Source organism: Guyanagaster necrorhizus (assembly GCF_019112545.1).
Source record: "Guyanagaster necrorhizus MCA 3950 unplaced genomic scaffold BT62scaffold_5, whole genome shotgun sequence".
NCBI classification, from domain to species: domain Eukaryota; kingdom Fungi; phylum Basidiomycota; class Agaricomycetes; order Agaricales; family Physalacriaceae; genus Guyanagaster; species Guyanagaster necrorhizus.
Genome location: NW_025064884.1, coordinates 934,611 through 962,365, shown reverse-complemented (window position 1 = coordinate 962,365; position 27,755 = coordinate 934,611). Strand labels below are relative to the sequence as shown.

Below are 27,755 nucleotides of genomic sequence, written 5' to 3'. Positions count from 1 at the left end.
CATGACCGACCTCGCGACCTCTCTACGACTGCTGCTACGCTCATCGGACGACGTCAAGTTTACGCTCCAAGTTTCTGCCCTGACACCATCGATCACTGAACGTGACGATGACACAACCACATTGCAGAGCAGGAGAATACTTGCGGTGATATTGCATAAGGATGAATTGAACGCGCTTGAGGAGGGCGGGTCAGTACTTCATTTCACTCTTCATCACTCAATATCTGAACAAAAGCCTATTCTCCAGTGTATTTGTGCTCAAGCATCACCCTTCACGGCATGATGCCCCTGATACCCTCGATATTCAACGCGTTTTCCCTATATACGATGGTTTTTCGATGACCATGGCCCAATTGCGCCGCGAAACCACCGACCTTCGTGCCTCATTCTCTGCGTCTCGTCCTCAGTCTGGTAGGCAATCGCCGCTTCTTTTTTTGTTTGCTTATGGCCAGAAGGGTTCAAGTTGACCATAAAGTCCCATGAGGAATCTCTATCCTTCATTACCTACGATGTCCAAGGGTTGACCGCCATGCTGGCTGAGTGCAGGCGTTTGAAGAAAATTGTGGACAGCTTGGAATCGTCCTCCGCCCCTCAGACCTATTCATGGTTGGCTCCGTATACGTCAGAGCACTCATCACTTCCAATATGTATGATGGCTTATACTTGCCCTCTCAACTTGAACTAATGAGTGTGTAGTCTCGTTGTCCCCGCTCGATGTTCGCCTGTCGACGCGGCCTCTCCATGCTCGTCTCTCTTCTGCAAGCGCTGGATTGCCTGGTGACGATATTGATGACATTCTGATGATACGGGATGACTGGGTCCGAAAGACAGCGAGGCACCAGGTCAGGAAGGGACGACGAAGATTGAAGTTAGTCATTATCTTTTCTCTACGGTATTTTTCTTTAATAAGAAGACAGTATCCGTCTTGGAACCTTCAACGTGAATGGAAAAATGCCATCACAAGACTTGTCCTCTTGGATTCAAGAAAATGACACCAATGCCCACGACTTAAGTATCATACCTCCACTGACGGATATTTCACCGCTGTCAGTGGGAGAGGTAAAGCGAAATCCTTTGGATAATGCTGTCGATATTCGATGTGAGGTCATTTTCCGGGATTGAAGAATCATAGAAAATGACTGTCGTGTTCAGCATCAATCTCAGCTCCGCCGACTCCAAGCACCCTCGTTCCTTCATCGACTGTTTCCTCTCTTTCTTATTCTTCTGCTTCCTCTACACGTGTCATTCAGTCTCCTCCGCCATTTCCCTCCACGACATCCTCGGCAATGATAGAACCTGCATCTTCTGCTTCAGCATTTACGGCTTACACATATACCCAGCCATCTGAATTATCTTATTCCCCATCGGACATAGGTCAGGAGCTTGAAGCTGACCCCATACCCCTTGACCCGGACCCATACACGCAAAACCAACCTGATGTTTTCGTACTTGGCTTCCAAGAGCTTGACCTAAGCACAGAAGCTCTCATCTATTCCACGGGGACTGCGAGGGAAGATGCATGGTGCATGGCCATCTTTGCAGCGCTGGGTGAATGGGGGGAGCATTATGTCAAGGTAACTTGACAACTTCCTTCTGGACCTTCGCTGACCATATTGTTCAGTTGGCATCGAAGCAACTCGTTGGAATGCTTATCGTAATCATAGTGAAGGACGGCCTCAAGGATTGCTTCAGAGATGTAAGAACAAGTGCCGCAGGTGCTGGCATTATGGGTGTCATGGTGAATACAACAATACTATGATCATGCTATATCACTTGCGACCTTTATTCAGGGAAACAAAGGTGGCACCGCGATCCGACTGGCTTTCATTCCGCCGCCCACGGAAGGCATATTAACCCAAGGGCCAACTATACTGACTTTCGTGAACTCTCATCTGGCTGCTTTCGACGTGATGGTCGACAGGCGAAATGCTGATTATGCTGATTTGGGTAAACGTCTAGTCTTTGGAGGATCTGATGTCGATGATACGACGACTATGTGGGAGAGTGACGCGGTATTTTGGATGGGTGATCTGAATTATCGTATCGACCTCTCAGACTTGGATCTCAGAGCTATATTGTCGGAGAAGTGTTGGGAGGGAAACAGATTCGAGATCCTGCTGCCCTATGACCAAGTTGGTTGTTGTTGTCTCATCAAACGCACCTTGACTCAGAGCGATATTTAGTTGAAGACCTCTGTTCATTCGCAGAAAGCCTTTGATGTCTTTACAGAGTTTCCCATTATGCATCGCCCGACATATCGTTTTAGTCAAGGTATACTTACCGACTCCATGGGATACGATGTAAAGTGGGTCCTCACTTATAGCGGGAGCGATACAGACTAACACGTCAACTCGCAGCCGCAAACCAGCATGGACGGACCGTATTCTCCATGTTTTCTCCCCCACACATATACGGGTCAAACAGACAAGATACGGTGGACATCACAAGATAACAATGAGCGACCACAAACCTCTGAGTGCTGATTTTATAGTTGATGTGAGTACCTGCGTCGTTCTTGTTTAGCGACGAGGGGATTCATAATGTATAGGTTGACGTGTATGACAAAAACCACAAACTCGCAGTTGCTAAGACCTTGTACAGGCAGCTTGAGGATATCGGGTCCTATGCAAACTTGAAGGTTAAGGTTGAACCGAGCGGAGTGAGTCTGGGAAGGTTATCGTAGGTATCTCACTTTTTCGCGTTATGTTGTGGCTTATGTGGTTCCTCAACAGGTATAAACGAAAGCGAACCCATACGTTTCAGGTGAAGAACCTTGGGAAGGTTCCATGTACATTCCGCTTCGTGCCCATAGAGCCTAATGCTGAACTCTGTATGCCAACCTTTTTGCCCGTCTTTACCTATATTAAATGCTTTGCAGATCCCTCGTGGGTACATATAGAGCCCATCACTGGCCTCATAATGCCTATGTCTAATGTCGAGATCACGGTCACAGTACATGTAGACGAGGTGTCTGCCGTTCCACTCAATGAGGCTTATCTGACTCGCACAAGTAATCGCCAACAAATAGACTGCACCCTCATCCTTCGTACATTAGGCAGTGGCGGCAAGGACAGCTTTGTCGTGATCAGCGGGGAATGGGGTGAGTCCAATTCCCGTTCACTGGATTTAGATGCTTTTCTTGACGCCCTCGGTAGAGCCGACATGTTTTGCTGTTTCCCTGGATACATTGACCCGACTATCCGGGCCTATATCACAGCCTCAGTCAAGATTGCTAGGAGAGGATGAAAGGGTCAACGCACCAAGAGAGGTGATGCGACTCGTCGAATGGCTGATGGCTTGTCCACGAGAATCTCTTCAAACCGAACTCTTCTCTTCTCATCCCTCTGGTGCCGTTACAGATATGCGGAAATGCCTGGACACTGGCTCTCAATTCCCATCCACTGTGCCCCCTTCCTTAGCTGGGGCAACGCTCGTAGCATTGTTGAGCGCGTTACCTGAGAGTGTCATGCCGCGCAACGTGAACATACTCAATATCGCAGATCGGGAGGCCGCTTTCGAGGTCTGTTTCTATAATAATATTTTCTAGTGCTCCCTATCTCACTGATGTATTTGTAGATTCTGGAAACACTACCGACGGCGAATGTTAATGTGTGGATATCGGTGACTGCATTTCTGCATTACATCGCGCGGGAAGATGGCGTGAAAGACGCGGATGCTGGCGAAGAGCCGAAGCAGAATGAGAAAGCGGCAAGGATATCTGCTATGTTTGCTCCCGTCCTTTTGCGGGATATCAGTGAAGCCAGTCCGGTGAAGAAATGGGAATTTTTGATGTATTTCATCGCGTAGAGGCTTTATAATCCACCGGGACATGACCTTTTTGGGAACTTTGACTGTTTTGCAGGCCAACACCAGGCCGGGACGTCAGGCCGAGTCATATAACAATTTCCCCATGTGCTGCCACTGCACCATAGCGCCGACGCTGACTTCATCAATACTTCGTCTAAGTTGACCGCAAACTCAGTGTCCATGTGTAATAACTATCCTACTTTTACCTACCCTTGCCTCTCGCACTTCTTCTCAGGCTCGCACTATTCGCAGGGGCATCTGCTTCCTCATTCGGAGCTTTTTTTGGCCTTGGCTTGGGTGCAGTCTCGGTATCTACATCCATCCCATCGTCTTTCTTCCGTCTTCCTTTTGCTTTCGGTTGTGGTTTTGGTTGGAGAGTCACAAGGTCAACATCCATAGCATCAGACTCTGCTGGACCTGGTTGGGATGCTGACGTCGGCTCTGCAAACGCGACTAGCGGCCGAGGGGGGTCCAGGTTTGGGAATGCATTCCACGCACGCGGAGTTGGATCTGGAACGGCCTGGTTTCCCCTTGTACATGGATTCAGCGCCCAAGTAGTCAACACAGGCGCGGCTGAAGGAGGCGCCGCCGAAACCGGGGCACTAAGCGCATATGTTGGAGGCTGCTTCCAGACCGGGTTGCTTTTCTTCTCCCTTTCCTTTCCCTTGCCTTTCTTTGGTGGTTCCGGTCGAGGTGTTGGCTTGATCTTGTTATACCTCGACCGGCAATTTATGTCGGTTCGTCCCCCACCCATCTCGCTCGCAATGGCCTTCCACTGTCCGTCGCTCCCAAACCGGTCAACGAGTTCCACCAGTTGGCGATCATCATCGTCCGTCCAGACATTCACCGTCTTTTGTCGCTCGATCCATCGGTCCCGGCATTGGTCGTTCGTCCGCCTCGGCATCGCACTCGCCACTTCCACCCAGCTCTGTCCGTACCCCGCCACCGCTAAATCCAGCCGCGCGTCCTCCGCCGCGGTCCAAGGGCTGCGCTCGAGGTGCAGCCGGACGTATCGCGCTTCGCATTGTACTGCATTGAGGTTGTTGGCGACATATCGGGCAACTGGCGAGGGTTAGCGAGCAGGGCAACAGACAAGGCAGGCGTACCTAGACTCCAATTGGCCACGCCATACTTTTCGACAGCCTCCTCGAGCCGGTCATCGACGCGTTTCTTCCATGCATACTTGGGTCGCTGCCGGAGCTGGATGGCTTTGCGCATGCAGTCAAGGGGGATGCGGTTCGTCTGGACACTGGGTTAGCTTGGATAGAGGGATGGAAAATTGCTCACGCCAAGACCCTTTGCGACTTGCACCCAATCCACCTTGCTCTCTTGAGCGATTCCCTTCAACTGTTCAATCTCTTGGTCCGTCCACTCGCCATGATTAAACCTCGGATGCCTATCTGCCATCCACTTGAACTTGATGTCGTCTGCTGTCCATTTCGCCGTAGACGCGTCGGATACCTGCGAGTTGATTAAAATACGTACAAAATACCAGAATGTAAATGTACTTTTTCGGCAACGATAGACCAGTTGATGCCTTCTGTGTTGCGAGCGAGGTCGATATCCGATGTTCCACTAGGAATGTCAGACAAGATTGGAGAGAAGGTCATTATTTAAGGAACGCACCGCTCCCTTGTTTCCAGGGCTTTCAACCGTGTATTCTCATTTTTGACTCCCTCATCTAGCGCTGCGAGTTCTTTGGCCTTCACTGTCGTCGTATCAGGTAATATAGAGGCCATAAGAAATGAGACGCACTAGGCCGTAGAGTGGTACAAGCGAGATACCGCATCCTCTGCATCGACTCTTCGTAGAATGGTGATGACTCGAAACATATATGAGAGACAACATAATACCATGGCAGAATACTTACAGGATTGACCAGTTCACTCGACGCGACGGGCCCCGAAGCCTTCTTCGCGCCTACGATCTGGACTTGGAGCCCCAGGTCCTGGTCGTCATCTTCCTTGTCGCGCTCCGCCGCTTTCTACATCCGTAAGCAAAGACCAGACGAAACACAACGGAACGCACGAGGAGCTTGTCGAGCTCATCGAGTTCAGCAGCAAGTGTGTCGGCGTATTTGGAGAGGGCGTATTGATGGGCTTTGGCGGTGTCGATGGCGGGTGTGAGCAGGTCGTGGATGAGCGAGGTGGTCATTGATCTCAAGGAAGAAAGCGGGCCGGGATCATTTCCGGTGCGGTATGACAAACAACTGCAAAGTTTACATTCCTAAATAAGTATGTTTTCGGTTGTCTGTTTCCTTGCTTACAACCTGGTCAGCATCATCAACTTAGAAAATTCAAAGTCTTTCTTTTCTCATATACATAATTGACCTGCCTACGACAAAAGATTTGGTATCGGGAGATCATCACCGAATGCTTCGGCCCTTCTATTAATATCTTCAATCTCAGCTTCAAATACTTCATTTAAGAATACGTCACGTGGTGTCGGAGGTGGCCTGTATCCATAAGCGGAACCCATTGCGCCCATCGGCATACGAGTGACGAGTTTCATCTGGACCTGCCATAACTGAAGGGTGGTCGTTAAACCGAGCTGCTGAGCTTCAGCTTCGGATACTGCATTTCTGCGGTCAACCAAATCACGATAGCCTGAAATCACCCATTCAGACACTGCAAATTCTCTGCCATACACGACTCGGGCAACATCCGTCAAGCTCAGTTTTTTGAGCTCGTAGATAGCGATTTGGCGGACTTTTGACATGACCCACATATTGGCCAGGCGCAGCACCAAAAGCCACTCTTCTGGAAGCAAGGGAGTACTTTCTCTAGTCGAAGAAAAAGACTACTGGTCAAAAAGGGAAGGAGAGGATATGGGTACAAACTTACACCCTTGCATCTGTGAATAAAACTTTAAGAAGACATTCGAAATCTTTGCTCTCTACACCCTGCAATTCAATGGGGTGGTCGTCATCCGAACCATCCGCTACAGCGCTCTCCGTGTCGGGAGGTAAGGAGAACATAGAGGCAAAAATATCAGAAGATTTCTCGAAGTGATGGCGGGGAACTTGGTACAATTGACCTCCAACCTGCAAAAATTATAATGCCACGTTCACTCAGTCAAAGGGTATACGCACCAGGAAAATGACGGACTGCCAATAAAACTCCGAACTTCGAGGATGACTCGACTTGCTAGCCATGTTGTCGCTTGAGAGGTGGGGACTACAGATAAGGGATGGAAGAGCCGGAGTAAGTAATTGACAAGTAATTACATAAATGCCGGCAATTTCAAAGCCAAGACAAGAAAGGCAGTTACGCGTTCACATGACTGTATGGTCAGTGTTGTTAGTAAGAGAACGCACAGGGACGCGCCGCATCCAAGTGGGTACAGGATGGATAAATCAAGAGAAGCATTTGAGCCAAGGTGGCTGTGCTACCATGCGGCTTGAAGCTTGACCGCTCACGCCCATCGTCGAATGCTCCAGTCACGGCCAGATTCCTCTTGTGCCATCCGTGACTCAAGATACTATTGGAACGATGTGATCTTCCAAGTAAGAACCTGACTTGTGCCAGTTCGTAACAGCTTAGGCTAAGGTTTGCCAGGTCGAAAACCGTCTTTTTAAAATACCTTCGCATTATTTCGTGCAGCATTCCGAGATATTCGGTACTACCTTTGACCTACCCCAGGGAAGTCAAAGTCCAGAGGGGCTCAGCGACGAGTTACCTCTGGTGTTGCATGGAATCAGTGCCGAAGATTTTGGGCATCTCCTAGAGATCGTATACCCTCAGTGAGTCTTCGCTTCACGTTCTTATATAGAATATTGACTCCTCCTTTAGAAAGGTCCCTCAGGACTATTCTGCATTCCGCAAACAGGAGTGGATCTCAGTGCTAAGGCTGTCTACAATGTGGCACCTCTCTGACATTCGCCAGCTGACTATCAAACATCTCCAAGAAATGGTACTGGACCCCGTAGAGCACGTTGTCCTCGCGAAGTCATACTCTGTTTCCTCGTGGCTCCGTACCGGTTATCTCGGCCTCGTGAAGCGGACGCAGCCACTTTCATTAGAGGAGGCTGAAAAGATCGGGTTCCAATCAGCTATACAGATCTTCCAAGTGCGAGAGGAAGCCGTAGTCAAACAGGCTGGAAATAGAGGATACGTGAAATATAATGGGACGTTGACGGACCACGATGTCCAGGCAGGGTTCGACAAGGCTTTCCAGGAGGAATTCAGGCTTGCAGACGCCGCGAGCCAAAGATATCTTGATACCTGAAATCGGTGCTTTCAGAGCTTCAGAACCTGATCCATATGTAAAAGCATTACAATTCCTTGATTTAACTCCCAGCGTGTGTTTCGGTATCAACTTGAACGTAAATTCGGGGCACGTGCCAGCTTAATTGTTCTCTTTGTGCTATGCTATCCCAGATACTTTGCGCGTTTTTGATGGTATGTGACAATACTTATGAGCTTAAAGTTTGCTTAATACTCCGTTAGTTAATGGTAGCTACAGTGTCTTTGACGTTGAATGTAAAAACGTATGGATGTCGGCTTCCGGAAGCAGCAAAGTCTCATCTTAATTCTAATGACAAATCGACGCGCAAGACCATACACAACAGCACTTTTTATTGGGAGAATGCAGTCATTCAGGTAAGTCAACTCAGATGCGCAAGTTTTCTTTGCTGCCTGATGTTGATCACAGGTCGGAACCCAACTTTTCAAAATTCAGATACACGATTTTAAGAAATCCGCATTTTGGAAGGAGCTAGATCTCACCGGAGGCAATGGCTCTTGCGATGATGATCCGACTGTTCTGGAAGCCGCGTCCTCCACAGAGTTTGAAAACTCACTGCGAGTTATACATATGCGGTAGGCCCTTCTGTCAAGGAATGGTGTCCGCTATAGCGATAGTGGGAAACTCGATCTGCAAGTGCTGATCAGCGCGTTGAAACTTTCCACCAATTGGCAACTCATTGACGCTCGCAACAAAACTATTCATCAGCTTCACGCTTTGATTTCCACCAACTTCCCGTGCTTGTTGACCTTGGCACTACGTATTTCGTCCTCCCTTGGCTGCAATTAAGCCTGTACAAACCAGCTGAACGCGAAACACGTATCACCAACGCCGAAACTGCGTATTTTCGCCGGGACTCCATTCTCAAAGTATGGGAAGCGCAAGAGAGGGTCAGAGAAGGAGGGTCCGATCCGTTGACCGCAGTCTTGGATGTTTTCAATACAGAAATCCGGAAAGCGGAAAGAGAGTCTGATGTTTACGGTACCGTTACGGTACATAGGTGGCCGCCGGAAAGGTCGCTTGTGAGAACTGCTGCGACGACTGCAGGGCTATCGTTTCACCCTCGTACCGGTACAGTCAATGAAAGCAGATCCCATTACCTCAGTCGTTACGCATGTATTGAAGGGTGATCTGACCATCCTGAGAGACTCTGGGAGTTGATTTTTCGGAAGCGAACAGTCGGAATCAACGGCGACTGCAAAAGCTGCGCCGTTCCCGTATGATAAGACCATAATCACCAGGAAGACACCCGTTGCAAGCATATAGGTACCAAATTAGGCATTGGCAATAAGCATACTTCACGTTCACGCCCCGCAGTTACTTCTTTCCGCCATAGTTGCATATTAGTCTCGTAAACTAGACCAACGATCCGTATGAAGATCAGCTGCATATGACTGGACCTGTTTGTATAGCACAAGTTTTGTACTAACCATGTCGTCTGTATACTAGGAGTATTGCGACAAAGATGACTAGTAGAATTTTATGCCGTAGTCTCCGTAATCTTCCGCTTCTTACACAAACACGGGCTACTCTCCGTGTAGCTGAACCTGATCTTGCCTGCTGGGGTCGTAGGGATGCCTAGACATTATGACCATAAGTAAAAATAACGTCAAGATTGAACCCATGCTCACCTGCAGATGGGGACGACGGTGGAGTATACGGTGGTCCAAGATAGGTGGTCTTGTCCAGCTCGACGTCGAAAAAGTCTGCCATATTATCCTCCAACCGACGGATCACCCGATGAAGATGCCCCGAAACTGTCACGTAGTGACCGACGCGAGGATCAGAGATTTTGGCACCCAAGCTTTGAGCCGTGACGGCGGAGAAGCACCGGATTGGGAGCGTCGATTTGGTCTTGCTGTTCTTGAGGGCATGGACAAAGGTCTCGGGAGCGAGATGGAATGTTTTATCGGTGCTGTTGACGCTGGTCACGACACCGGAGACATTGACAAAGGGCCGGTATTTGACATCAGCAATGTCCTTCACGGCGGTTGGGATGATCTGTGAACAAAATGATCAGCTCCTGCAGTGCATAGATCATCAAGCTCAAGACTAAGATTCACCGACACAATATCTCCCACCAAAACATATTTTTCCTTAGATAAACCATCCAAAACCGCCGCACTGGACACCTCGTGCTCCATCCTTGCGATCTATAAGACTTCGATGAATGGGAGTCACGGACAGAGTAAGTAAACGCGTACATTCACATGAACGAAATATACCCCGACTTGCCCGAAGGAGAGCTCGTTACCATTGTAGTAGCGAAGAGAGGCAAGGCCAGGATCAGGCCCGTGCGTATCTTGAAAGTAGAAATGGGCATCGAAGAGCAAGGTCTTGGAATTTTCAATTGCACGGGGATTTTCGAGGACAGCGATAGCTGACAATGAAGCACAGCCAGTCATAGCAAAGGTTTTCGAACGGGGTGAGGATGAGGGTTGAGAGATATGGGCAGAATACCCGGAGGGTATTTAAACCAGGTACATCTGCACCGCGCAATCAGCCCCTGGATAGACCCCTGTGGTTGGCTCGGCTTTCGGAAGATCCAAGGATCGCCCGTGACATAGCGAAATGTGCATCAGACCTCAAGCTCATGACAGGCCTGGCCACCATCATAATCATGCACCGCAGACGATTCCTTTACGCCCCATTGGAAGCAGAAACAGCAACAAAGGCTCAACGTCGGGAGTGTCTTTTGACGGTGGAGGAATGTCATGTAGACTCGTGACCAGCGTCGTTCGTTCAAAACATGAAATTTTCAATGCGTCGTCGCCCAAAGACATCGCCTTTTCGTCGAAAAGTCGGAGTCGTCTGATTCAAATGCTACCTTTGTCACAAGGAAGCAACGGTCCTAAAGGTTCTGATCAAGGGTAGGCCTATTCAGCTCTCAAAAACCGAGAGAATCGTCTTCACCTAACGCGAGCAATACACCTTGTGATGAATAACGACACAGGTTGACAGAAACATGACATGGATGCAAGCTGCGTCACTAGATAGATAGGTTTCCGTTCTGATGGCGGGTGGCAGACAGAGAACTACCAGCGCACATTTGAGTGGGACTTCTGGCGGTGAGTCGAATTAGCAGAAAACACTCATATCCGGAAGACATCATTGTATAAGGGAAGCACCAGTAAGTCATTTAGGCTCGTTTGAGCAGACGGAAAGAATTGGCCTGGGCACCGCAGTGAGGATTTTCAATAGCGGCCGATGTTCGGAATGGGTGCGAAAACGAATGAGGACATGGGAACGGAAGGAAGGGAAACGTGCAGTCAAAAGTTGGACCTTCTACGCGTGACAGATTTATCCATCGTATTCCGCCCAGTATTAGTAGGGATCGCCTGGACACTTGTTGATTTTCTCAAGGTTTAGGATGACATCCCGACCCGGCAACTCTCGCGTCACGCCGTTTGAATTTCTCACGGCCATCAACCCTCGTACGCCCAGTACCATCTAAGCCTGATTTTCTTCTCTCTCCTTCGGCCAAAACTACCGTACCATGTCTTTCTTTCTTCCAGAACTTATCTTTGAAATCTTCGTAGGTGGCTGCCAGAATTCTCTGGAAGCGTGCTGTCTTGTCTGTCGCATTTTGCTGTCTCTCGAATCTCAGTGCATCGGAAACTCGCTGTACATCTTCATCTCGCCAATTATATGTCACCCGCCTTGATCTCTGGAACTAGGTGTAAGTGACACCCGTTTGTTCTTAGCACCCAATAGTATACGCAGTTAGCTATTTTGTAGATCTCACACAAGGAAAGACCACATGTTACTTCATCAGATATCAGCCCTCGTAGACCGGTTTTTTAATTTCAAGGACAAAGTTTCGACACTCTACGCAAGATGCAGATGGGTTTTCCGCGAGTGGAATATCAATGACCCCCAAGTCCACCGTTGCGGACGTCAATACACACTAGCGGCAAAGTCACATTTTGCCATCCACAACCCAAAAGTCTTCCATCAGTCGGCACATGAGATAGTCCATGTTTGTATGATGTCATTCTTGAATGTGAATACAGCAAAGGGCTGACACGAGGAGAAAAGTGTCCACGATGGAAGCGCGAGGCAGTGGGCACACCCTCTTAACATCTACAACACTACAACGACAAAGATGTCCGAACAAGTCGTACCCGCTGTGGTGCTCTTTTCAATGGTATCTCGCATGTCTAGAATGCCCGTACAACCGTGGACCAGGAGCAGGGAATTCTACTGGGAAACAAGCACATTCCTCGTAAGTGAAGCTATCAATGTCATGCGACCATGCACTGAAGAGGCGGGGCCGGAAAGGTCGAAAATGTATTATTCCGTGTGCCAAGATATCAATTCATCGAGAACTCGGAGACGTTCAGAGCCATGTTTACGTTGCCGCAAGCTGCGGCCGACACTGTCGAAGGCGATACCGACGATAAGCCTATCCACCTGCAAGGTGTCAGTAAAGTAGACTTTGAAGCACTGCTCAAATTCCTGTACCTTCAGTAAGACCTCCGCTGATTTGATTATCATTGATTTCATGGTCGATGTAGGAATGGGCTATTTCCAGACAAAATATCGCACGAGGAATGGCTATCGACCTTAAAGCTCTCGACGATGTGGGATATGACCAAGATACGCGAAACTGCTATTGCATACATCATGGAGCATGAACTGGAGATTGACGCGACGGAGCGAATTTCACTGGGTAATATATATGATATACCGAAGCTGGTGATTTCTGGAATCATCAGCCTGGTCAACCAATGGGAAGGGGTGTCCGAAGAGCAGGCGAAGGTTCTTGGTTTGGAGATGGCGCTGCGTATACAGAGTATACGAACTACACTACTGAGGAACAAGGGTGTTCCAGGTGTGTCTCCAGAACGCCAGGTGCGCGCTACGGCAAGAGATGTGTTTCATAGAGAATGGCCCTTTTTGGAGCCGGTCGAAGAGGTCGAAGAAGTCCGTCGTATGAAGGCAAAAGTTCGGGAGGAGCATGTGTCGTGGTAGCTTTAGAAGGTCCATTGGGACATTGGGAACATCATCTACAAAGCTTTGTATCCTTAGCCAAGTATGAAAGCGATGATGGCCTTGGCCTATCGAGGACATGATGCCTGTGCTGAGATATCGGTTAGGTGAGAAGAGAGACGCAGAAGTTTATTCGACAGAACGCTGTAGTGGTAAAAGCACACGGTACGATAGTCTTGGAACATCATTCTCAGTTCAAGTCGAAATATTCTTTAAAACGACTGGTATAATACTCACCAATTGTGCAGATGGCCAAGGGTAGTGATGTAGTGATTAAGCAGTGGAAGAAAGACTCGGGCTTCGCGGGCCTCAAGGCTGTTCAATGTAGTCTCTCTCACGCCATCGGCGTCACTTTCATCTCCGCCACCATCTTCTCGACACGCATCCGCCTGGATCCCGCTGCACACTTGGACTTGATTAAGTGAGCTCGCTTACTTGCAGTTTCATCTGCATCTGGGTCTGATGTTTGATTTTCAACAATAAGCCGCCTCATGACACCCCTTCCTCCAGAGCTTGTGTTGGAGATCCTGAGATACTTATCCAACGATTTTAGAGCCTGCTGTCTTGTCTGTCGTGCTTGGCGCCAGCTTGCCCAACCCTTTATCTTTTCCGCCCTTGCCGTGTCCCTCGAATCGCATTGCCAGTCGTGGAACCGAAAATTCATCACATATCCTCACCTCGCTGGATATGTTACTCGCCTCGACATGTGGGGGTCATACCTGGGGGGCCAGGACGCTCGGACGATGGATCAACCTCCATTTCTCGAAAGTGCCAAGACATTGGAGTTCGTGCGTCGCCTTCCAAATGTCAAGCACTTGGATTTGGAGGGCTTCTTCTTACCGAGTAAGAGGGAAATAAAGGTTCTGTGCCAATTTACGCGCCTGGAGTGTCTGGAAATGTTCGTGGTGGTATTCAACCAACCAGTGGATCTATTGGATCTTATGTCCCAATTGGTCAATCTGAAGGACCTACGCCTCACAGGCACCCAAATCAGAAGTCCTAACAAGGATATGATTGGGCCTGCGCTCCATAACCATGTCGATGTTGTTCCGAAACGGTTACGGAATCTCCAGCTCCAAGACACCACTGAAAGCTTGTATATTTTCTCCTGGCTTTCAGGAGGAGCCTTTGATCTCTGTGATCTTACCGACCTCACCTTGTCTTGGGAATGTTTCCCGACGAGACGCCACCCTACCGGACCTCAAGCTTCTTCTTATGTTGATTCCTTTATCAATGCGGTTGGCGCTGGGATCAAACATCTCCAACTTGACATCGAAACGCTCAAATTTGGCTCGAAATCCAACATCAATTATATGCTAGGTGAGTGAACGTCCTTCTTGAACAACGACCTTTGCTGAATATGAACGCAGAGCTTTTCATCTCGACGGGAGCATTGAGCAACTTTACGGTGCTAGAAACTCTGGACATCGACTCAATAAGTTCCTTCGAGAATGATGCTATGTATCTCGTTGATATCGAACGTCTTCTTCGCAGCGTCACCCTCACAAACCTTCGCAAGATGTCAATCGTGACGTGCTTCACCCTGAGCACTCCTGATCATCTTCCATCTTATAAAGAGCTTCCCGTCTGGGCTAGTCTCGATGGGCTCCTCTCCAGTCCGAAGTTCCCCTCTCTTCAGCAACTCAAGTTTATCATTGACGTGAGATGTGTCCACTGGAAAGCCAACGCTGGGTGGGAAGACTTTGATTCCAATGATGATGATGCTGTGCCAGAACAGCCGCCGATGGTGGATGATGTTGCTGCCATGATCACGGAGAAAATGCCAACGCTGACATCTTGGGGATGTCTGACGTGCTGTCCTGCTGTCATCCAGCTGGCTGTGTAGGCTGTAGCTACGTTCATCGGAGGTTTACCTTCCTATGGACCCTGTTAACATTCCAGGATGTGGTGTGAGGACGCATGCTCATTGCGACTCTTCTACACTATTACATCTACACGGTGTATGCCCATCGATTAGCCTTCGTCTCTTCCCTCTCGACCATACGTGACGATAACGTTTCTTGGAACAATCACCCAGGTCGTGAGCTATGGATATGACAGCTGCACAAATATTGTCGATTTCTCGTCTTCTTAATGGCATACCGGCTAAAGTTCGTAATCGCCATCCTGATAGGTCTCAAACCATCAACGGACTTGTATTACGGTTTATTTATCGCCTGTATGTGATTGTATGTGGTATCCTTTCGTACGACGTTATGTTGTACGGGGCTTTCAAAGGCTCAGTGGAACGCGCGGTCTTTGGCCGGATAGATTTTCTACATATTATAAACTCTCTTCTGTATACTAAACAATAATCGGGCGTCAGCTCAAAAAGAAGATGCACCTAAGTATCCGATACCTATGACGGCGATATCGGAGTTATTCGGTCAACAGCTTCATTCTGACCACCATCATGCCCCCAATATGAATGACGAGTAAATGGCCAATTACCATCTCTCCAACTTCGTTCTCGGGACATAGATCATGCTCGAAGTAAGTCTCAGTGGTTTCCAGCTGGGTACGTAGCATATTCTTTTTTACTCTGTTCTACAAAGCTGACGAACCTCTCATTCTCTAGAGTCATCGATGAGTACGCAAGTTACAGATAAAGCAGGCAGACCCACTACTTGATACGCTGCGAGGGATTGATTTTAGGAGAGCCACAGTACACACTTGTTATACGTGTCGTTGGTTCTCAATAATGGTACGAAGATTATTCATATTATATACGCTACGATAGATCCTAACGGGCATTAGGGCTACGTATGATAAACGATATTATATCGAAACTAGAGTGTCAGCAAGATCCAAGCATCCTGAGCCATAAAATCAAAGAGCAGGACCCTCGGGCGAGTCATAGAACTCTTCATTCGGATCATCTTCACTCTCGGATTCCTCAGGCAGAGTGGGCTTGACTGGAAGAGGATTGGCAACACCGGCCAAAGGTTCCGCGTTGGCGGGAGTGATTGGTGGAGGGTTGATTGGGGAAGCAGTGTGAGTCTCTTCTGGGGGATTATTGGTGGGCTGACCAGTCTCCCCAGACGCATGTCCAGCATGCATGGGTCCGAGTGCGTGTGCAGACTTGCTATCCCAAAGCTTTGTTGTATCAATACTCAAGGTCGGCCTCCTGGTTCTACCGGGTTCACCGCCTGGACGGAGATTGTCAACTGGTGGTAGTGGTGGTAAGGTAGAAGAGCTGTCCACGGGAGGATCACTGCAGGGTGCGGTAGTGTCTGCATTGCGTGGTACTTTGGTTTCTGTCTTTGCGTCCTCGTCTCCCGACGTAGCTGTGTGTTGAAGGACGGCATCCTCGTCGACGGGTACGGTAGACGGCTCCCCACCATGCTCTAATTTAGGAGTAGTATCGCCAACGCTAGAATCCGGGCCGGGAGGAGCAGGAGAATTATCGCTGTTTCCTTCTGCAGCAATGGTACCATCCTCTTCTCGCTCATCAGCAGCTTCGTCGGCATTGGGTTCGGGAGTAGGAGGTTCACCACCGGTACTATCGCTATTTCCCTCTGCAGCAACGCTACCGCCATCCTCCACTTTAGAAGCAGTGTCGTGAGAAGGGGGAAGGGTATTGTCAAGGGAGTCATTGTTAGAAGCGCTATTTTCGTCTTCCTCTGCAACAGCGTCACCACTACCCTCCGCAATTTGAGTATCAACCTCCGTAGTCGTGGCGTCTTCAGGTCCACTAGAATTGAGAACGATGTCCGAAGATGATGACGCGGAAGCGTTCTTCGCATCCCTATGGACCTCGGTATCAGATTCATCCCCAGCTTCCGTCCCTGCGAACGAAGCATGAGAAGCAGTGGGAGTCTGGACGGTGATATTTGGAACCTCGTTGTGATCCAAAGTGGAATCGAAATTGAACGTGGGTATAGGCCCTGGGCCAGATGGTTCCATAAAATCAAACGAAAAGCCCGACCCATGACCAATGTCAGTCCGGGTTCCGGGTACGGAAGAAGATGAATCGACATCAGGGTTGGGCGAAGATGCGGATTTCCCGATGGGAGTACCTCCGTCATCTTCGTTCCCCTCTCTAGGCTCTGAAGGAGCATCAAGTGTTATGTCAACCCTTTGCTCCCCACTAGATGGAGAGCTAGAATCATCGTGTCCATCTCCCTCGCCATCTCCGAGTCCATTCTGATCAGGTTCGCCATCCATTTCATGCGAAGCACCAGCATCATTGTCATCTCTGTGATCCTGTGCACTACTCTCGAGCGGGCCCTCTCCAACGCCTGCGTCGGGGGTGAGATCATGTACCTGTTCGTCCAAGTCAGCGTCATTATTGTCCTGAGGATCTACGACATTTTCAACGGGACTATCATCGTCAACATCGCCATAAACCTTCTCGCTATCCATACCAGCGCTATCGACGTGAGTATCCGAATCAGAGCCTGAGTCATCCCAGTATTCTTCATCCTCGTCAGCTTCAAATGAGTCTATATTAGTTCTTCCGCTCCCCTTTACGGCCGGTACCGGTATTTCGTCCGTTCTTGTCGCCGTTGGCAGGTTTTCCGTTGGGTTTGCAGGAGTCTCCGTCAGCGGCGTTCTTGGATGCGGCGTCTCCTGTAGTATACCATTATGAGTATGAGGAAGCATATATGGACAAGATGGTATCACCGATCCACCTGTTGTAGAAGATGATGCCGTTGACGAACCGTTCTCTTGGCCCTTTGATGTCTCCAAGATGCTGAACAAGTCCACTATGATGCCGTGCATCTCCTCGGATGGTAGTATGACGGACGTGGGACTGCGCAGTCCACCCACTGATGGCGAGCGGGCACATTCTCTCGCGCGAGCAATATTCAACGCCGTCTCCATGCCCAACCGCATTCCTTCTGACAGTGACAAGGTCTCCGTCCTCGCACAAAGGGCGGCGTAACGAGGGATCAAGAGACGCTTATCGACATTGTATTTCTGGTAAACGACAATGCGTTCGATATCGTCCATGAGGTGTTTCTCCAGCTCTCGGATGGCAAGGTTCTTGACCTCGGGGAAAGACCATCGATCCGCGAGCTTGAGAATGATTGCCCAGTCTTCGACAGTCGCATCGTAGAGGGAATATTTACTGTGGTTAGACGTTAGAGCTGGGTGACGGGAAAAAACACACTGTACGACTGACGGGTTGTAGAACACCCATAGAAATCTGGCAAACTCGGCGGGGGTGACGTGGTCTAGGACGATGGCGGTCCCCTCGGATGTCCCTTGGCGCTCCTCGCCTGGAGAAGCTGGCGTAGCGAGCTGGTGCTTGAAGAAAGTGGATTCCCGCTCGAAGAAGTATCGGTGGACACGAAAATGGTATTGCTCAACCTAGATGAAATCGGTTATTGGATTCTCGTGTAATGGATTACCGGACAACGCACGAGGAAGAATAGGTCACCCCCAGAGAGGTGGTATTCATCATGATGCCTTAGGGCAATAAAGCTGCTGTCTGGTGACTGACTGGCCATCGAGGGGAAAGGGGAGGAAGGGGGTTTCTGAGAAAGGGTGAGAGTCGAGCCTTTTGAATCCGTCTACACGTGTATGACACATGTCTTCCGGCAGTGAGAATATCTCCATCATAACGGCTTGCCATTGTTTCGATCTAACGTACGAAGGGCGCGTGCTTGGAGGAAACGTAAGCTTTGCACGTTCTCTTTCACCTAAAAACACTGCATTCTGGTTATACTACATGAAGCAGGCTCATGATTCGAGTCGTACAACCGCACCTTTAGTGCGGGAACCCTGCAAAGCGAGTTGCCTATTCCGCGGATGCGTAGCATCCTGACATCAAATTCTTTTGATTTCCAGGAACCCGATTTATCCATGATAAAGCTGTACGTGGTGTTACACAGTGAAACGTGGCATAAATGTTGATATCGGCAGGTTGATTGAATACAAAGAACGAATGAATACACTATGCTACCCAAGACCCAGGCAGATGTGGGGAAGCCGTTCGGAACCTCCCAGACTCAGGGATGTGATTGATAGGGTCCGCCACACTGCGACGATCGGTCTCGTGCTCTAACTCTTCCTCTTTTCCGAACTCGACAGAAATCGTTTCACCCGATCCGTGAGCTTCCTTCTGAGAGTCTGAGAACCCACAGATAACATGCCTGTCAGTATTAATTCAGGAAAGCGAGGCCCAACACAACAATAGAAACTCACCGTTGTCGTCTTGAGTCGGAGGTAGAGGAAGATCATAATTATCAAGCAGCGTACTTGCCGTTCGTAGATCCATTCGCCTTGGACGTCGACGAGGAGCCTTGCTGAGTATTGCCGTTGGATCCTGTGGGCCAGAACAAAATGAGTAAGTAAACATACAGCAGAATACACTATGGTCACCCATCCACCTGAAGCACGTTTCGCATAACTTCCCCACACCTCGTCGATGATCTTCATCACAATGGAAAGGTCCATGCCGCTTGGAAGAGGGCTCCTCAGACCATCAAGCGAGATGGAGTGGAGGCGCTCGCGGGCGTGGAATATATGTACGGCGGTCTCGACGGTCAGGCGCAGAGACTCTTCTGTAGTGAGAGGTTCGTCGCGCACACAGAGCTTTGCATATAACGGAGCCAGTACGCTTGGATCGATATTGTTGTTCTGGTATAGGACAATGCGGTCGACTAATCCAAGGGTTTTGCGCTCTAGTTCCCTGATGGCAAGGGCCTTGACCTCAGGAAATGCCCATTTACAGGCAGTGTGGAGAATTTGCGTCCAGACATCTGTAGAGGCGTCGTATAGAGAGTGCTTCCTGATACAAGCAAGAATCGGTCTTCGTTCTGGGAGTTGACAGTGGATAGGACTCACGGGTTGTAGAATACCCAAAGGAAATTGGCGAAATTCTCAACTGTGAGATCGTTGAGTTTGAATGCGGTGCTATGGGAGGTTCCTTCAGGTTCCTGGCCAGGTAATGCCGGGTATCTGAACATTTGCTGGAAATAGGAAGATTCCCTCTCGAAGAAGTACCGGTGCACCCGGAACATACGTTCGTCCACCTAAGTAGGCTTTAGTGAGTGCACGCGCTCCATTCTGATAGCCAAAACTCACCAAGAAGTAGACGTCTCCACCTTTAATATAATAAATGTCGTGTTTTTTGATTCCGACGAGTTTGGAGCCTGACCCAGACATGGTAGCAGTGGTAAGGAGCAGAGGCGAAGTATGAGAAATGCGCAACTTTTAGTGGTTTATATGGACCTCGTAGGCGCTCGGGCCTCTGATCCTGATGCATCGTGCCGTGGTAGTCAGGGTTGGAGGTGAGGATACTCATGCCCGGACTGCAGCCTTGTCCTCGTGACCCATGATACACGTCAATCTATACACACGTTGCACACACGTGCCTAACTATGAAATCGATAAAACAAGTATCAGATGACTAAAATTCCTAACATAGACTTACCAGTTTACATTGCGCGAGGTTGATTTCTACCACTTTCATCCTGTGCAGCGCAGCAATACTAAAAACTCCTCGAGGACGGCTCAACTCTTGAGTCAAAGGAAGCGAGATGCTGTGTTCTCCTTCTAATATAGATCCTCAAGGCCTCGCCGACGGAGCACCGGTAAAAGCTACTGCGTTGATGGTACCAAGCCTCGAGGCGGACAGCAATGAATTGAAACGAAACACAGAGAATGCGAAAAGCTGTCAACAGTTCAGGTTGCATACGATTACAGTCAGTGGGACGAGTTTCTCATCAGAGAAAGGAAGCTGATACTGATGGTACCATTGCCTGGGGTGTAGCGAGAACCTTGCTTAAGCGCTTGCGAGCTTCTGCAAAAAAATAAGAATGCGGGGCATCTAAGACGTACCTCGTCCATTCTTCTGATACCCTCTTACGCCTCCATATTACTCCAGTGTCGTATCCGATGGATCCTCGCGCCAACGTGGAACATGATGAAGGACGATGCTGGTCACGGAAGAGAAGATAATGAAGATAATTTGTAAATTCGACTCAACGACGATCACTTCGGACTCGGCGAAGGTGCAGCGGCTGATTTACGGGCCCAACCAAGTGCTAGCGCTCATCTCCAGTTTCCTTTTTCCTTGCAGCGAGCTCACTGTTCACTTTCATACAAAATGGTCTTCTCTTAGGCTCACAGTTGACAGCACTCGTCGTACAGAACACTGGCGTGCAACATTACGTTGAGGATTGGTCGTTACTATAGGTGCACCAGTGCTTGATTTCGCGCAAGGCTTTGAGGACGAGGCTTATCGACCTGTCAGCCCGTCACTGTTGCCGGCAACACGACGAGAAGGACTGGGCTTACAGACTTCCGTGAAAGATAGACCGGAAGAATATTCGATACAAGGGAAACCGATGAGTTACTTGTACCATGCCATATCATCATCGTTTCTTCTCTCCAAGATGGGATCACGCTTACGGATGGGGCTTTGCGACCAGCGGGTTCTATCCTGCATTGATGATGATAAGCTGGCTGATCCGGGGGTACGAGCTCGAGATCTTTACCGGCCTTTTGACAGACATCCCTCATAGCACCTCCAGGCCGCAAAATCAGAGTCTTCTCTTAGTGCGTGGTAGACGCCTCGTTCTCTGTGTCCCGGGGCCCCAGATTGGCGGCGCTTACCTTGATGACCTTGCTTCAGAGATGCCTTTCGCTAATGCCATTCCTCCTAGCCCTGGGACAATATCTAGGCAGGATTCTCCTCTCACTGCTTGGTAGACACCTCGTGCTCTGTATCCCTAGGTGCCCCAGACGTCCTGCGCTAACCTTCAAGGTCCCTTCTTGCCATGCGGCAATCGGACATTTCTCACAGAAGAAAGGGCAACCCAGGACCTCCTACGAAGACCACTGAATCGTCTGGTTAAATTTGGAAACTAGGATTCGCCAGCCTGGCAATCATGCATCTTGTACGTCAATCACTTGTATTTATGCGCTTTCCTTAGTATGAATTCGTCATATTTTTCGACTGTAATTCTTTAGGGTGATAGGCGCCAGTGCAAATTCAAAGTATTCGATAATTGATATCTCTGATTATTGACACGAGAAACCTGCATTTACGCGAAGGAAGAGGCTTCAAAGTATATGCGCGTCTCGTCAGTGCCAGGGCTATGTAAGATCACATGTATCGCGACTCGACGCGTCAATTACAGATTGCAAGCAAATTATTTAACAGCCAGATTTTGTCTGCGACAATATTGTCAACCAAAGCCCTGCTCTTCTTCACCTCATCGTTATCGTCATGATGCCAGCAGAACCGTTGAACGACCAGCAGATTGAATTCTTGGAAAGCCAGCTGAATACATGGTGCCGCTTCGAAATGCAAGTCTCCTATATGACCACCTACCTCTTTAAATTTAACTCCAATACAGGGAGAGACCTCCAAAGAGGCAGGGTATTATCATCCCAGGGGGTCGGACGGTGCGTAATTTTATCATATCCGTCCTATCGCTGACGGCTTAGCAGATGGTTCGCCAATCGCGCTTAAGAGGCTAGCGGGAACCTCACCAATCCAAGAGGGCATCTAGTCAGCTCGCCGCTCTCAGGGCCTCATTTGAAGTGGACTACATGCCATCAGTTGAAGAGCAGATCCGGCTCATCCAAGAGAGGCTGACGCGTAGGCAAATCATCTCGTGGATATCTTATCAGCACCGAAGCTTGAGGATGAGCCTGGTGCTGAATATCCAGTGGACCGGAAGATGTTCACCCTGGGATCTCATGCTCATCAAGCGGCGGCGCAGTGGAGAGAGTAACGAAAAGCTGGTGAACAGAGTGGGGATTGAAACGTTAGAATTGGCTATTATAACAAACTTTAACATCCATGGTCTACTTTATCGTATTTCGATTCATTGGAGATGTTTGGATGGTAATCGGGCAGGCCATCGACAGTCAGCCTACGTCCCGCAGCAGAACCACAACATCCACTTCTGTAGCGTTCCAACGCCGGAATGTAGACTGAAGGCAATTTCAAGTCCCAACTCGCATAGGCTTAAAACCAAGCAGTGGGAGAGAGCAGGCTAGGAAATTCTACGTCCTCTCCATTCCGTCCATGCATGATGGGGACAAAGATCATAATACTATAGCCTCAGGTTCACACATTGATAACTCCCCATCCTACGAGGATCTCCCTGTTTGGATCAATCTCGACGGGCTCTTCCCCAGTCCAAACTTTCCTACCTGCTTTAGGGCTACTATAACAATGTGTACACACGTCAAACAAGAATATTTAAACACTGTTCATCAATATCCAGACTTTCTAACTGCCTCAACTCTTCATTAGTCAGTCCCAATATGGACACTTTTTCAAACCTTTTCCCCTGACAGCCTTCGTCCGACAATGCAACATTGGGTCGAGACAGAGAGGAAGGGATCCCCTGTATGGATATGAAGCAGTGTGTACATATCTTCAGGTATCGGGTACTTATGGGTGGCCACGATGTTGAATGCATGTTCTATCCCATGCTTGTCTTTAATAAGCAACTCTCCATGTCGATCAACACCTTCCACAGTCAACCACCGCACAAATGCTTTTTCAATGCAAGATGCGTCACATGAGTCTTTGTCCATCTTCTCATCCAGATGAACCTTCATCCGAGGGAAGCTATCTGCAGGCAGAGGTGTCGTCATAACCTGGTCCCACGATGGTCTCCATTTTGTGCGTGCAATTCCTGGTTCAGGATACAAGAAGAACAACTCGGCCCGAGACCATGGATGCATCGAATCCACGAGTGCTTTCCATGCCTCCTCAAGATTCTGGCTTTCATAGTAGGCCGGTATCATCCTGGACTGCAAGCAAAATGCCAGGCCTGCGACTTTGTCCACTGGGTTGGTCGACACCCGGTTCTGCATCTTGGACAGTGTGCCAGATACACCACATAATGTCATCTGCAGAGGCTTGAGCTGCTTGTGAAACCTGGTGATATAGTTTCGATTGTATGGTGCTTCAATGGCTGGTGTACCATCTCGAGCGGAGGCGGCCATATGCCGTGCCAAAGTCATAGTTGTTTGCAATGCAATCTTCAAGAAGGGAAGAGAGGAATGTAGTGTCCAGGGTGTAAGACGTTCCAAGGGTGGTGTTGAGTTGATCTAAGATGCCCTGGGCACCGAGCGTAGCACAGGGAGTGTCGGCGAGGGAGGATGGTATAATGGGCTTTCTACCAGTATGGGCCCGTTGCAATGGAACTTTGATAGACGACTCCGCTTAGCCCGTCTCAGTGAAGGCAGAGATGGTGACCTCGGGTAAAGTGATGCCCTAGAAATATGTTATCAGTTTCCCCTCTTATTGTTTTCCAATTAACTTACCCCCTCAGATTCATCGTCATCAGACTCAAAAGACGTGTCAGATTCATCCGAAGCATCATTAGATGGTTGCTTATCCACGGGACCAGTCTGACAACTCGGAATCGACGAACCCGAGGGTATTTCTACTCGCAAGTTGGACAACGAGTCAGCGCCGCCTTCTGCAGTAGAACTGTCATGCTGGTGTAGTATCTCCTCTTGGGACTCGGATGACACCATTGTGTTGCGATTCTCGTAAGGTTCAGAGGTTTCGACAGGAGATGAATCTCTCATTGCCGTGGCGGTCGAAAAGACAGAGCACATATGATTCCAAATCGATTTCACAACATTGGAATGTGACTAGTATAAGACCTTGGCCGGTGCTAACATTGTCGGAGCTGCAAGGACGCCCGTAGCCGGCACGCATATACCCAAGGACATATTTCTATTTCTTGCCTTTTTCGTTACTTACCTATCTGTAGTTCCGTTGTTGACATATACACATCACTGACCAGTGCTTAGGCTTCCATAGCTGTACTACTAGTACAGCTATGTAGACGTTGTTCTCTTGCAAATCGAGTGCCCGTCTGAGATTATCTTGTTACAGAAATCTACTTCGCACTCTAACAAAGATAAGTCGAACTGAGTACTCGAAATAACACGGATTAACAATACTTACTATTGCCCATTTTCTAGGCTGAGATGGATATGCAGTCGAGGGGGTGTGGAACGAAGAAGTGTTTGCATCGAGGCAGGCGTGGGTCACAGGTCGAATTCTCGGCCGCAAGGTCCCCGTGAGCACAATATGCCAGCAGAGGCTGAACCAATGACATCCTGTACGGTCACGGCAGAGATCACAATTACATTCATCTGTCACTCCTTCACAAAGAATGACGCTGGATTTCACAATCACGACCGACTTGGACGTAAAGATCGGTCGGACTATTGACGTCTGCGATGGTGGACTTCAGGTCATTCTGAAAAATGGGTTAACTACGATAACACCGTTTGCACCGTCTCGCACCTCAGCCTAGGAGCCGCAGACATACATTTTGAAGATTCGGGATAGGTCTAAAATACCGCTGGGGATAGCGAATACAATGATACGAGCAGATTAGAGAATGTGAAGGCGGTGTTCGAGCGTGATGAAGAATATCACTTAGGCATGGGGCCTTATTTGGACTGTCAGGACGCTGATCGGATTTATAATGTCTCAATACTGCTGTAGCCTGTCAAAGTACAACGATCTGCGTACGGTTATCAATGACGGAGATTCGTGAAAGAATATGGACGGGGCAGTTCCATGTCAAGACGGAGATATTTAATCTCAGCCCTAGAAATGGCGCAAAAGACTGGGAAAAATGGCAGCCAGCACCTCGATGACAATTTGAACTTAGCCAGACTACGAGATCACTTCTACAGCAGTTCAGCGCCGCAGTACAAAGTGAACGCAGTTTCAAGTCCCAACTCGCACAGGCTTAAAACTAAGCAGTGGGAGAAATCAGGCCATCGGGAACAATCGACCCCAGAAGTCCTACGTCCTCTCCATTCCGTGCATACGTGACGAGGAAGAAGGCCATAATATAGCCTCAGATTATAGATAAGCCCCTAAACTTTCACTTGCACAAAGAATGTCAATGAACAAGCTTCTGCCCACAGGACGAGCAGATCCCACACACTTCCTCCTCCACGGCGGTCACAGTGCATAAACTGGACTCAAAACGCAGCGAGGACGACGTCTCTTTCGGCTGCCACGACTCATCTGACCTCGCCTGTCCTGAAGCTACGCGTACGACTATAAGAGTCGGCGCGATACCCGCGACGGTATCCAACAGCGCCTTGGGATACAACCCATTAGCATCGTCTGTAGCGAGGAACCCGATGAAAACGACTAGCGCCAACGCGTACAGCACCGCGCTCTCCACGACCATCTCGATGACGCTCCAGTATTGCTCCCGATAGGCGAGTATCCGAAAGATAATGAGCGCGGTGCAGTATATTGTCGTGCCGAGAGACATGGAATAGAATATGATCCCCCACTCGACGGCCGAGCCCCAGATAGTGCCATCGGAAGAGTATTTGTCCGTTGCGTTGTGGTATATGAAAAGGACGTCAAGGGCGGTACCGCTGACGGTTAGGAGTATTGGCAGGATAACAAAAGGCCATCTACGACCCCAGACGATCCAGCAGCGCCAAATCTAGGTGATCTTATTATCAGAAATACAGCTCATAAGCGAGGATATCCTCATACACACCAAGATGGAGTCCGCGATGAGGATGCTCACGCCTGTTGCAGCCCCCGAGATCGCCCATAGGGTCGTGGCATTCCCGTTACCAAATGTGTAGTATGTCGTTTCGTTCTGCACGTCCTTCCGGGAGAAGACAAGTGGAGACCGCGTCCAGGACCATCGTATTCCGAGGTTGAGCGTGGTGAAGAGGTACATGAGCGTGATTGGGATCGACATCCTGCTTATGTGACCTTTGGGTAGGCGGATGGTGGGATTGATGACTGCCACCGGAATCAGTGATTGAGGAGACCATTGAAGTTCGTTATGTCGTACAGATGTACCAAAGCGTTACTCCAACAAGAGATGTATACATTCCTGCACCAACTCGGTCGGTGCTGGATGTATTATTTGTTTGATGTGCTCACCATGCACTAAAGCCTCGAGGACAAGTCCGTTCAAGTACGCCGTCAGCGTCTCGATGACGATCTTCTCATCGTCTGCCGACACCATGGCGAGCGTAGAAGTGGTGGAGGAATGAGAGGGGGAGAAGAAAAATGGCTACATCCGACAAATGAAGCCACGTGGCTCTATCCGAGCAACATATTGCGCGAGGGGTTCCGTCCAGGCCTACATCGCCATGTGGGACTAATGCCAATGGGTTGCGATTCCTTCCTGTCGCCATCCCCAAGCCTACTTTGCCGAGAACAGAACTCAGAACCTCTTTACCGCTCTACGCCTACTTCATCCAAAGCCTTGTCGCAAGTAATCTCGTTCGCCAGCACATTCTAAAACGGTCCTCTTCCTTAGCGCGAACACATATCACTCTGGAAAAACGGAATGTCCGGTTTCTCGAATTTGCATCGTTGTGCGGGGCGGCGTCAATGATAGCTCTGTTGAAGCGAAAAAGGCCGGAATGGAATGAAGGAAGTGATTACCAGGGATATTCCACGCGGGCTACAGACGTAGGTCGAGGACACTAGACCATGACGAGTCGATGACCGTTAAACGTTAAGAGACCGACGGATACTATTCCGAAATTCTAGCGGCGATTCACGTCGGACATAATATCTTCAATTGCCTCCGATTTCTCGTTGCACCATGACGTTCTTCCTTCGCTATCAATATGGCCAGAAAGATGCACATCCAATAGCTACACCCATGGATCCAGGATTAAAACTTCGACGCCATGATCTATCACTTGAAGATTGCGCCATGCTACAGAAACTACCATACCGCTCTCTTGTTGGCTCCCTTATCTATCTT

General features: G+C 49.1%; 11 protein-coding genes across 11 annotated transcripts; 5 read left to right on the top strand and 6 right to left on the bottom strand.

Annotated features, from left to right (window-relative positions):
• Nucleotide 1: 1 nt before the first annotated feature.
• On the top strand, nucleotides 2-3,807 carry BT62DRAFT_1002140 (DNase I-like protein; the record flags this gene model as incomplete). The annotated part of the gene is made up of 15 exons (XM_043176818.1): nucleotides 2-189; nucleotides 248-411; nucleotides 456-647; nucleotides 697-868; nucleotides 918-1,099; nucleotides 1,153-1,574; nucleotides 1,622-1,738; nucleotides 1,791-2,132; nucleotides 2,184-2,305; nucleotides 2,358-2,496; nucleotides 2,549-2,679; nucleotides 2,733-2,830; nucleotides 2,879-3,100; nucleotides 3,156-3,520; nucleotides 3,577-3,807. The coding sequence occupies 15 exons, from the start codon at nucleotides 2-4 to the stop codon at nucleotides 3,805-3,807; spliced, it is 3,087 nt and encodes a 1,028-aa protein (XP_043043326.1).
• Nucleotides 3,579-5,663, bottom strand: BT62DRAFT_928565 (uncharacterized protein; the record flags this gene model as incomplete). Its single annotated transcript, XM_043185534.1, has 6 exons — nucleotides 3,579-4,869; nucleotides 4,914-5,049; nucleotides 5,095-5,268; nucleotides 5,316-5,382; nucleotides 5,434-5,515; nucleotides 5,651-5,663. 6 exons carry the CDS (start codon nucleotides 5,661-5,663, stop codon nucleotides 4,010-4,012), a joined length of 1,332 nt encoding a protein of 443 aa, XP_043043325.1. The 3' UTR covers nucleotides 3,579-4,009.
• A 451-nt stretch (nucleotides 5,664-6,114) lies between these two features.
• Nucleotides 6,115-7,006, bottom strand: BT62DRAFT_963326 (uncharacterized protein). The gene is made up of 3 exons (XM_043188679.1): nucleotides 6,899-7,006; nucleotides 6,651-6,850; nucleotides 6,115-6,589 (listed from the first exon to the last, which is right to left on the bottom strand). Exons 1-3 carry the CDS (start codon nucleotides 6,959-6,961, stop codon nucleotides 6,142-6,144), a joined length of 711 nt encoding a protein of 236 aa, XP_043043324.1. The 5' UTR covers nucleotides 6,962-7,006; the 3' UTR covers nucleotides 6,115-6,141.
• Nucleotides 7,007-7,364: 358 nt separating this feature from the next.
• Nucleotides 7,365-7,887, top strand: BT62DRAFT_871066 (uncharacterized protein; the record flags this gene model as incomplete). The annotated part of the gene is made up of 2 exons (XM_043182521.1): nucleotides 7,365-7,549; nucleotides 7,599-7,887. Coding segments are annotated over 2 exons (474 nt in total), but the record flags the coding sequence as incomplete, so codon positions are not given.
• Nucleotides 7,888-9,532: 1,645 nt separating this feature from the next.
• On the bottom strand, nucleotides 9,533-10,457 carry BT62DRAFT_917414 (uncharacterized protein; the record flags this gene model as incomplete). Its single annotated transcript, XM_043184039.1, has 4 exons — nucleotides 9,533-9,630; nucleotides 9,684-10,053; nucleotides 10,116-10,205; nucleotides 10,257-10,457. 4 exons carry the CDS (start codon nucleotides 10,455-10,457, stop codon nucleotides 9,533-9,535), a joined length of 759 nt encoding a protein of 252 aa, XP_043043322.1.
• A 1,509-nt stretch (nucleotides 10,458-11,966) lies between these two features.
• BT62DRAFT_608807 (uncharacterized protein) lies at nucleotides 11,967-13,291 on the top strand. Its single transcript, XM_043181587.1, has 3 exons — nucleotides 11,967-12,277; nucleotides 12,334-12,521; nucleotides 12,570-13,291. The coding sequence occupies exons 1-3, from the start codon at nucleotides 12,158-12,160 to the stop codon at nucleotides 13,024-13,026; spliced, it is 765 nt and encodes a 254-aa protein (XP_043043321.1). The 5' UTR covers nucleotides 11,967-12,157; the 3' UTR covers nucleotides 13,027-13,291.
• Nucleotides 13,292-13,385: 94 nt separating this feature from the next.
• On the top strand, nucleotides 13,386-15,372 carry BT62DRAFT_928560 (uncharacterized protein). Its single transcript, XM_043185533.1, has 3 exons — nucleotides 13,386-13,465; nucleotides 13,529-14,364; nucleotides 14,415-15,372. Exons 2-3 carry the CDS (start codon nucleotides 13,536-13,538, stop codon nucleotides 14,888-14,890), a joined length of 1,305 nt encoding a protein of 434 aa, XP_043043320.1. The 5' UTR covers nucleotides 13,386-13,465; nucleotides 13,529-13,535; the 3' UTR covers nucleotides 14,891-15,372.
• A 2,364-nt stretch (nucleotides 15,373-17,736) lies between these two features.
• Nucleotides 17,737-20,160, bottom strand: BT62DRAFT_886109 (uncharacterized protein; the record flags this gene model as incomplete). The annotated part of the gene is made up of 3 exons (XM_043182868.1): nucleotides 17,737-18,118; nucleotides 18,173-18,360; nucleotides 20,080-20,160. Coding segments are annotated over 3 exons (651 nt in total), but the record flags the coding sequence as incomplete, so codon positions are not given.
• Nucleotides 20,161-21,360: 1,200 nt separating this feature from the next.
• Nucleotides 21,361-21,708, top strand: BT62DRAFT_1002131 (uncharacterized protein; the record flags this gene model as incomplete). Its single annotated transcript, XM_043176817.1, has 1 exon — nucleotides 21,361-21,708. The coding sequence occupies one exon, from the start codon at nucleotides 21,361-21,363 to the stop codon at nucleotides 21,706-21,708; it is 348 nt and encodes a 115-aa protein (XP_043043318.1).
• A 1,167-nt stretch (nucleotides 21,709-22,875) lies between these two features.
• BT62DRAFT_991911 (uncharacterized protein) lies at nucleotides 22,876-24,588 on the bottom strand (the record flags this gene model as incomplete). Its single annotated transcript, XM_043190307.1, has 5 exons — nucleotides 22,876-22,941; nucleotides 23,084-23,177; nucleotides 23,387-23,899; nucleotides 23,946-24,082; nucleotides 24,289-24,588. The coding sequence occupies 5 exons, from the start codon at nucleotides 24,586-24,588 to the stop codon at nucleotides 22,876-22,878; spliced, it is 1,110 nt and encodes a 369-aa protein (XP_043043317.1).
• A 1,052-nt stretch (nucleotides 24,589-25,640) lies between these two features.
• On the bottom strand, nucleotides 25,641-27,296 carry BT62DRAFT_608330 (uncharacterized protein). Its single transcript, XM_043181585.1, has 3 exons — nucleotides 26,918-27,296; nucleotides 26,520-26,773; nucleotides 25,641-26,462 (listed from the first exon to the last, which is right to left on the bottom strand). Exons 1-3 carry the CDS (start codon nucleotides 27,000-27,002, stop codon nucleotides 25,899-25,901), a joined length of 903 nt encoding a protein of 300 aa, XP_043043316.1. The 5' UTR covers nucleotides 27,003-27,296; the 3' UTR covers nucleotides 25,641-25,898.
• Nucleotides 27,297-27,755: the final 459 nt, after the last annotated feature.

Bases quoted from the DNA above. Each gene is read 5' to 3' on its own strand.
- BT62DRAFT_963326 (XM_043188679.1), bottom strand. From the start codon at position 6,961: ATGGCTAGCAAGTCGAGTCATCCTCGAAGTTCGGAGTTTTATTGGCAG. The intron at 6,851-6,898 runs GTGCGTATACCC...TAATTTTTGCAG, and splicing joins GGCAGTCCGTCATTTTCCTG to GTTGGAGGTCAATTGTACCA. The intron at 6,590-6,650 runs GTAAGTTTGTAC...TTCTTCGACTAG, and splicing joins TTATTCACAGATGCAAGGGT to AGAAAGTACTCCCTTGCTTC.
- BT62DRAFT_608807 (XM_043181587.1), top strand. From the start codon at position 12,158: ATGTCCGAACAAGTCGTACCCGCTGTGGTGCTCTTTTCAATGGTATCT. The intron at 12,278-12,333 runs GTAAGTGAAGCT...GGGGCCGGAAAG, and splicing joins GGGAAACAAGCACATTCCTC to GTCGAAAATGTATTATTCCG. The intron at 12,522-12,569 runs GTAAGACCTCCG...TGGTCGATGTAG, and splicing joins CTCAAATTCCTGTACCTTCA to GAATGGGCTATTTCCAGACA.
- BT62DRAFT_928560 (XM_043185533.1), top strand. From the start codon at position 13,536: ATGACACCCCTTCCTCCAGAGCTTGTGTTGGAGATCCTGAGATACTTA. The intron at 14,365-14,414 runs GTGAGTGAACGT...ATATGAACGCAG, and splicing joins CAACATCAATTATATGCTAG to AGCTTTTCATCTCGACGGGA.
- BT62DRAFT_608330 (XM_043181585.1), bottom strand. From the start codon at position 27,002: ATGGTGTCGGCAGACGATGAGAAGATCGTCATCGAGACGCTGACGGCG. The intron at 26,774-26,917 runs GTGAGCACATCA...TTCCGGTGGCAG, and splicing joins CCTCGAGGCTTTAGTGCATG to TCATCAATCCCACCATCCGC. The intron at 26,463-26,519 runs GTGTGTATGAGG...AAGATCACCTAG, and splicing joins TCATCGCGGACTCCATCTTG to ATTTGGCGCTGCTGGATCGT.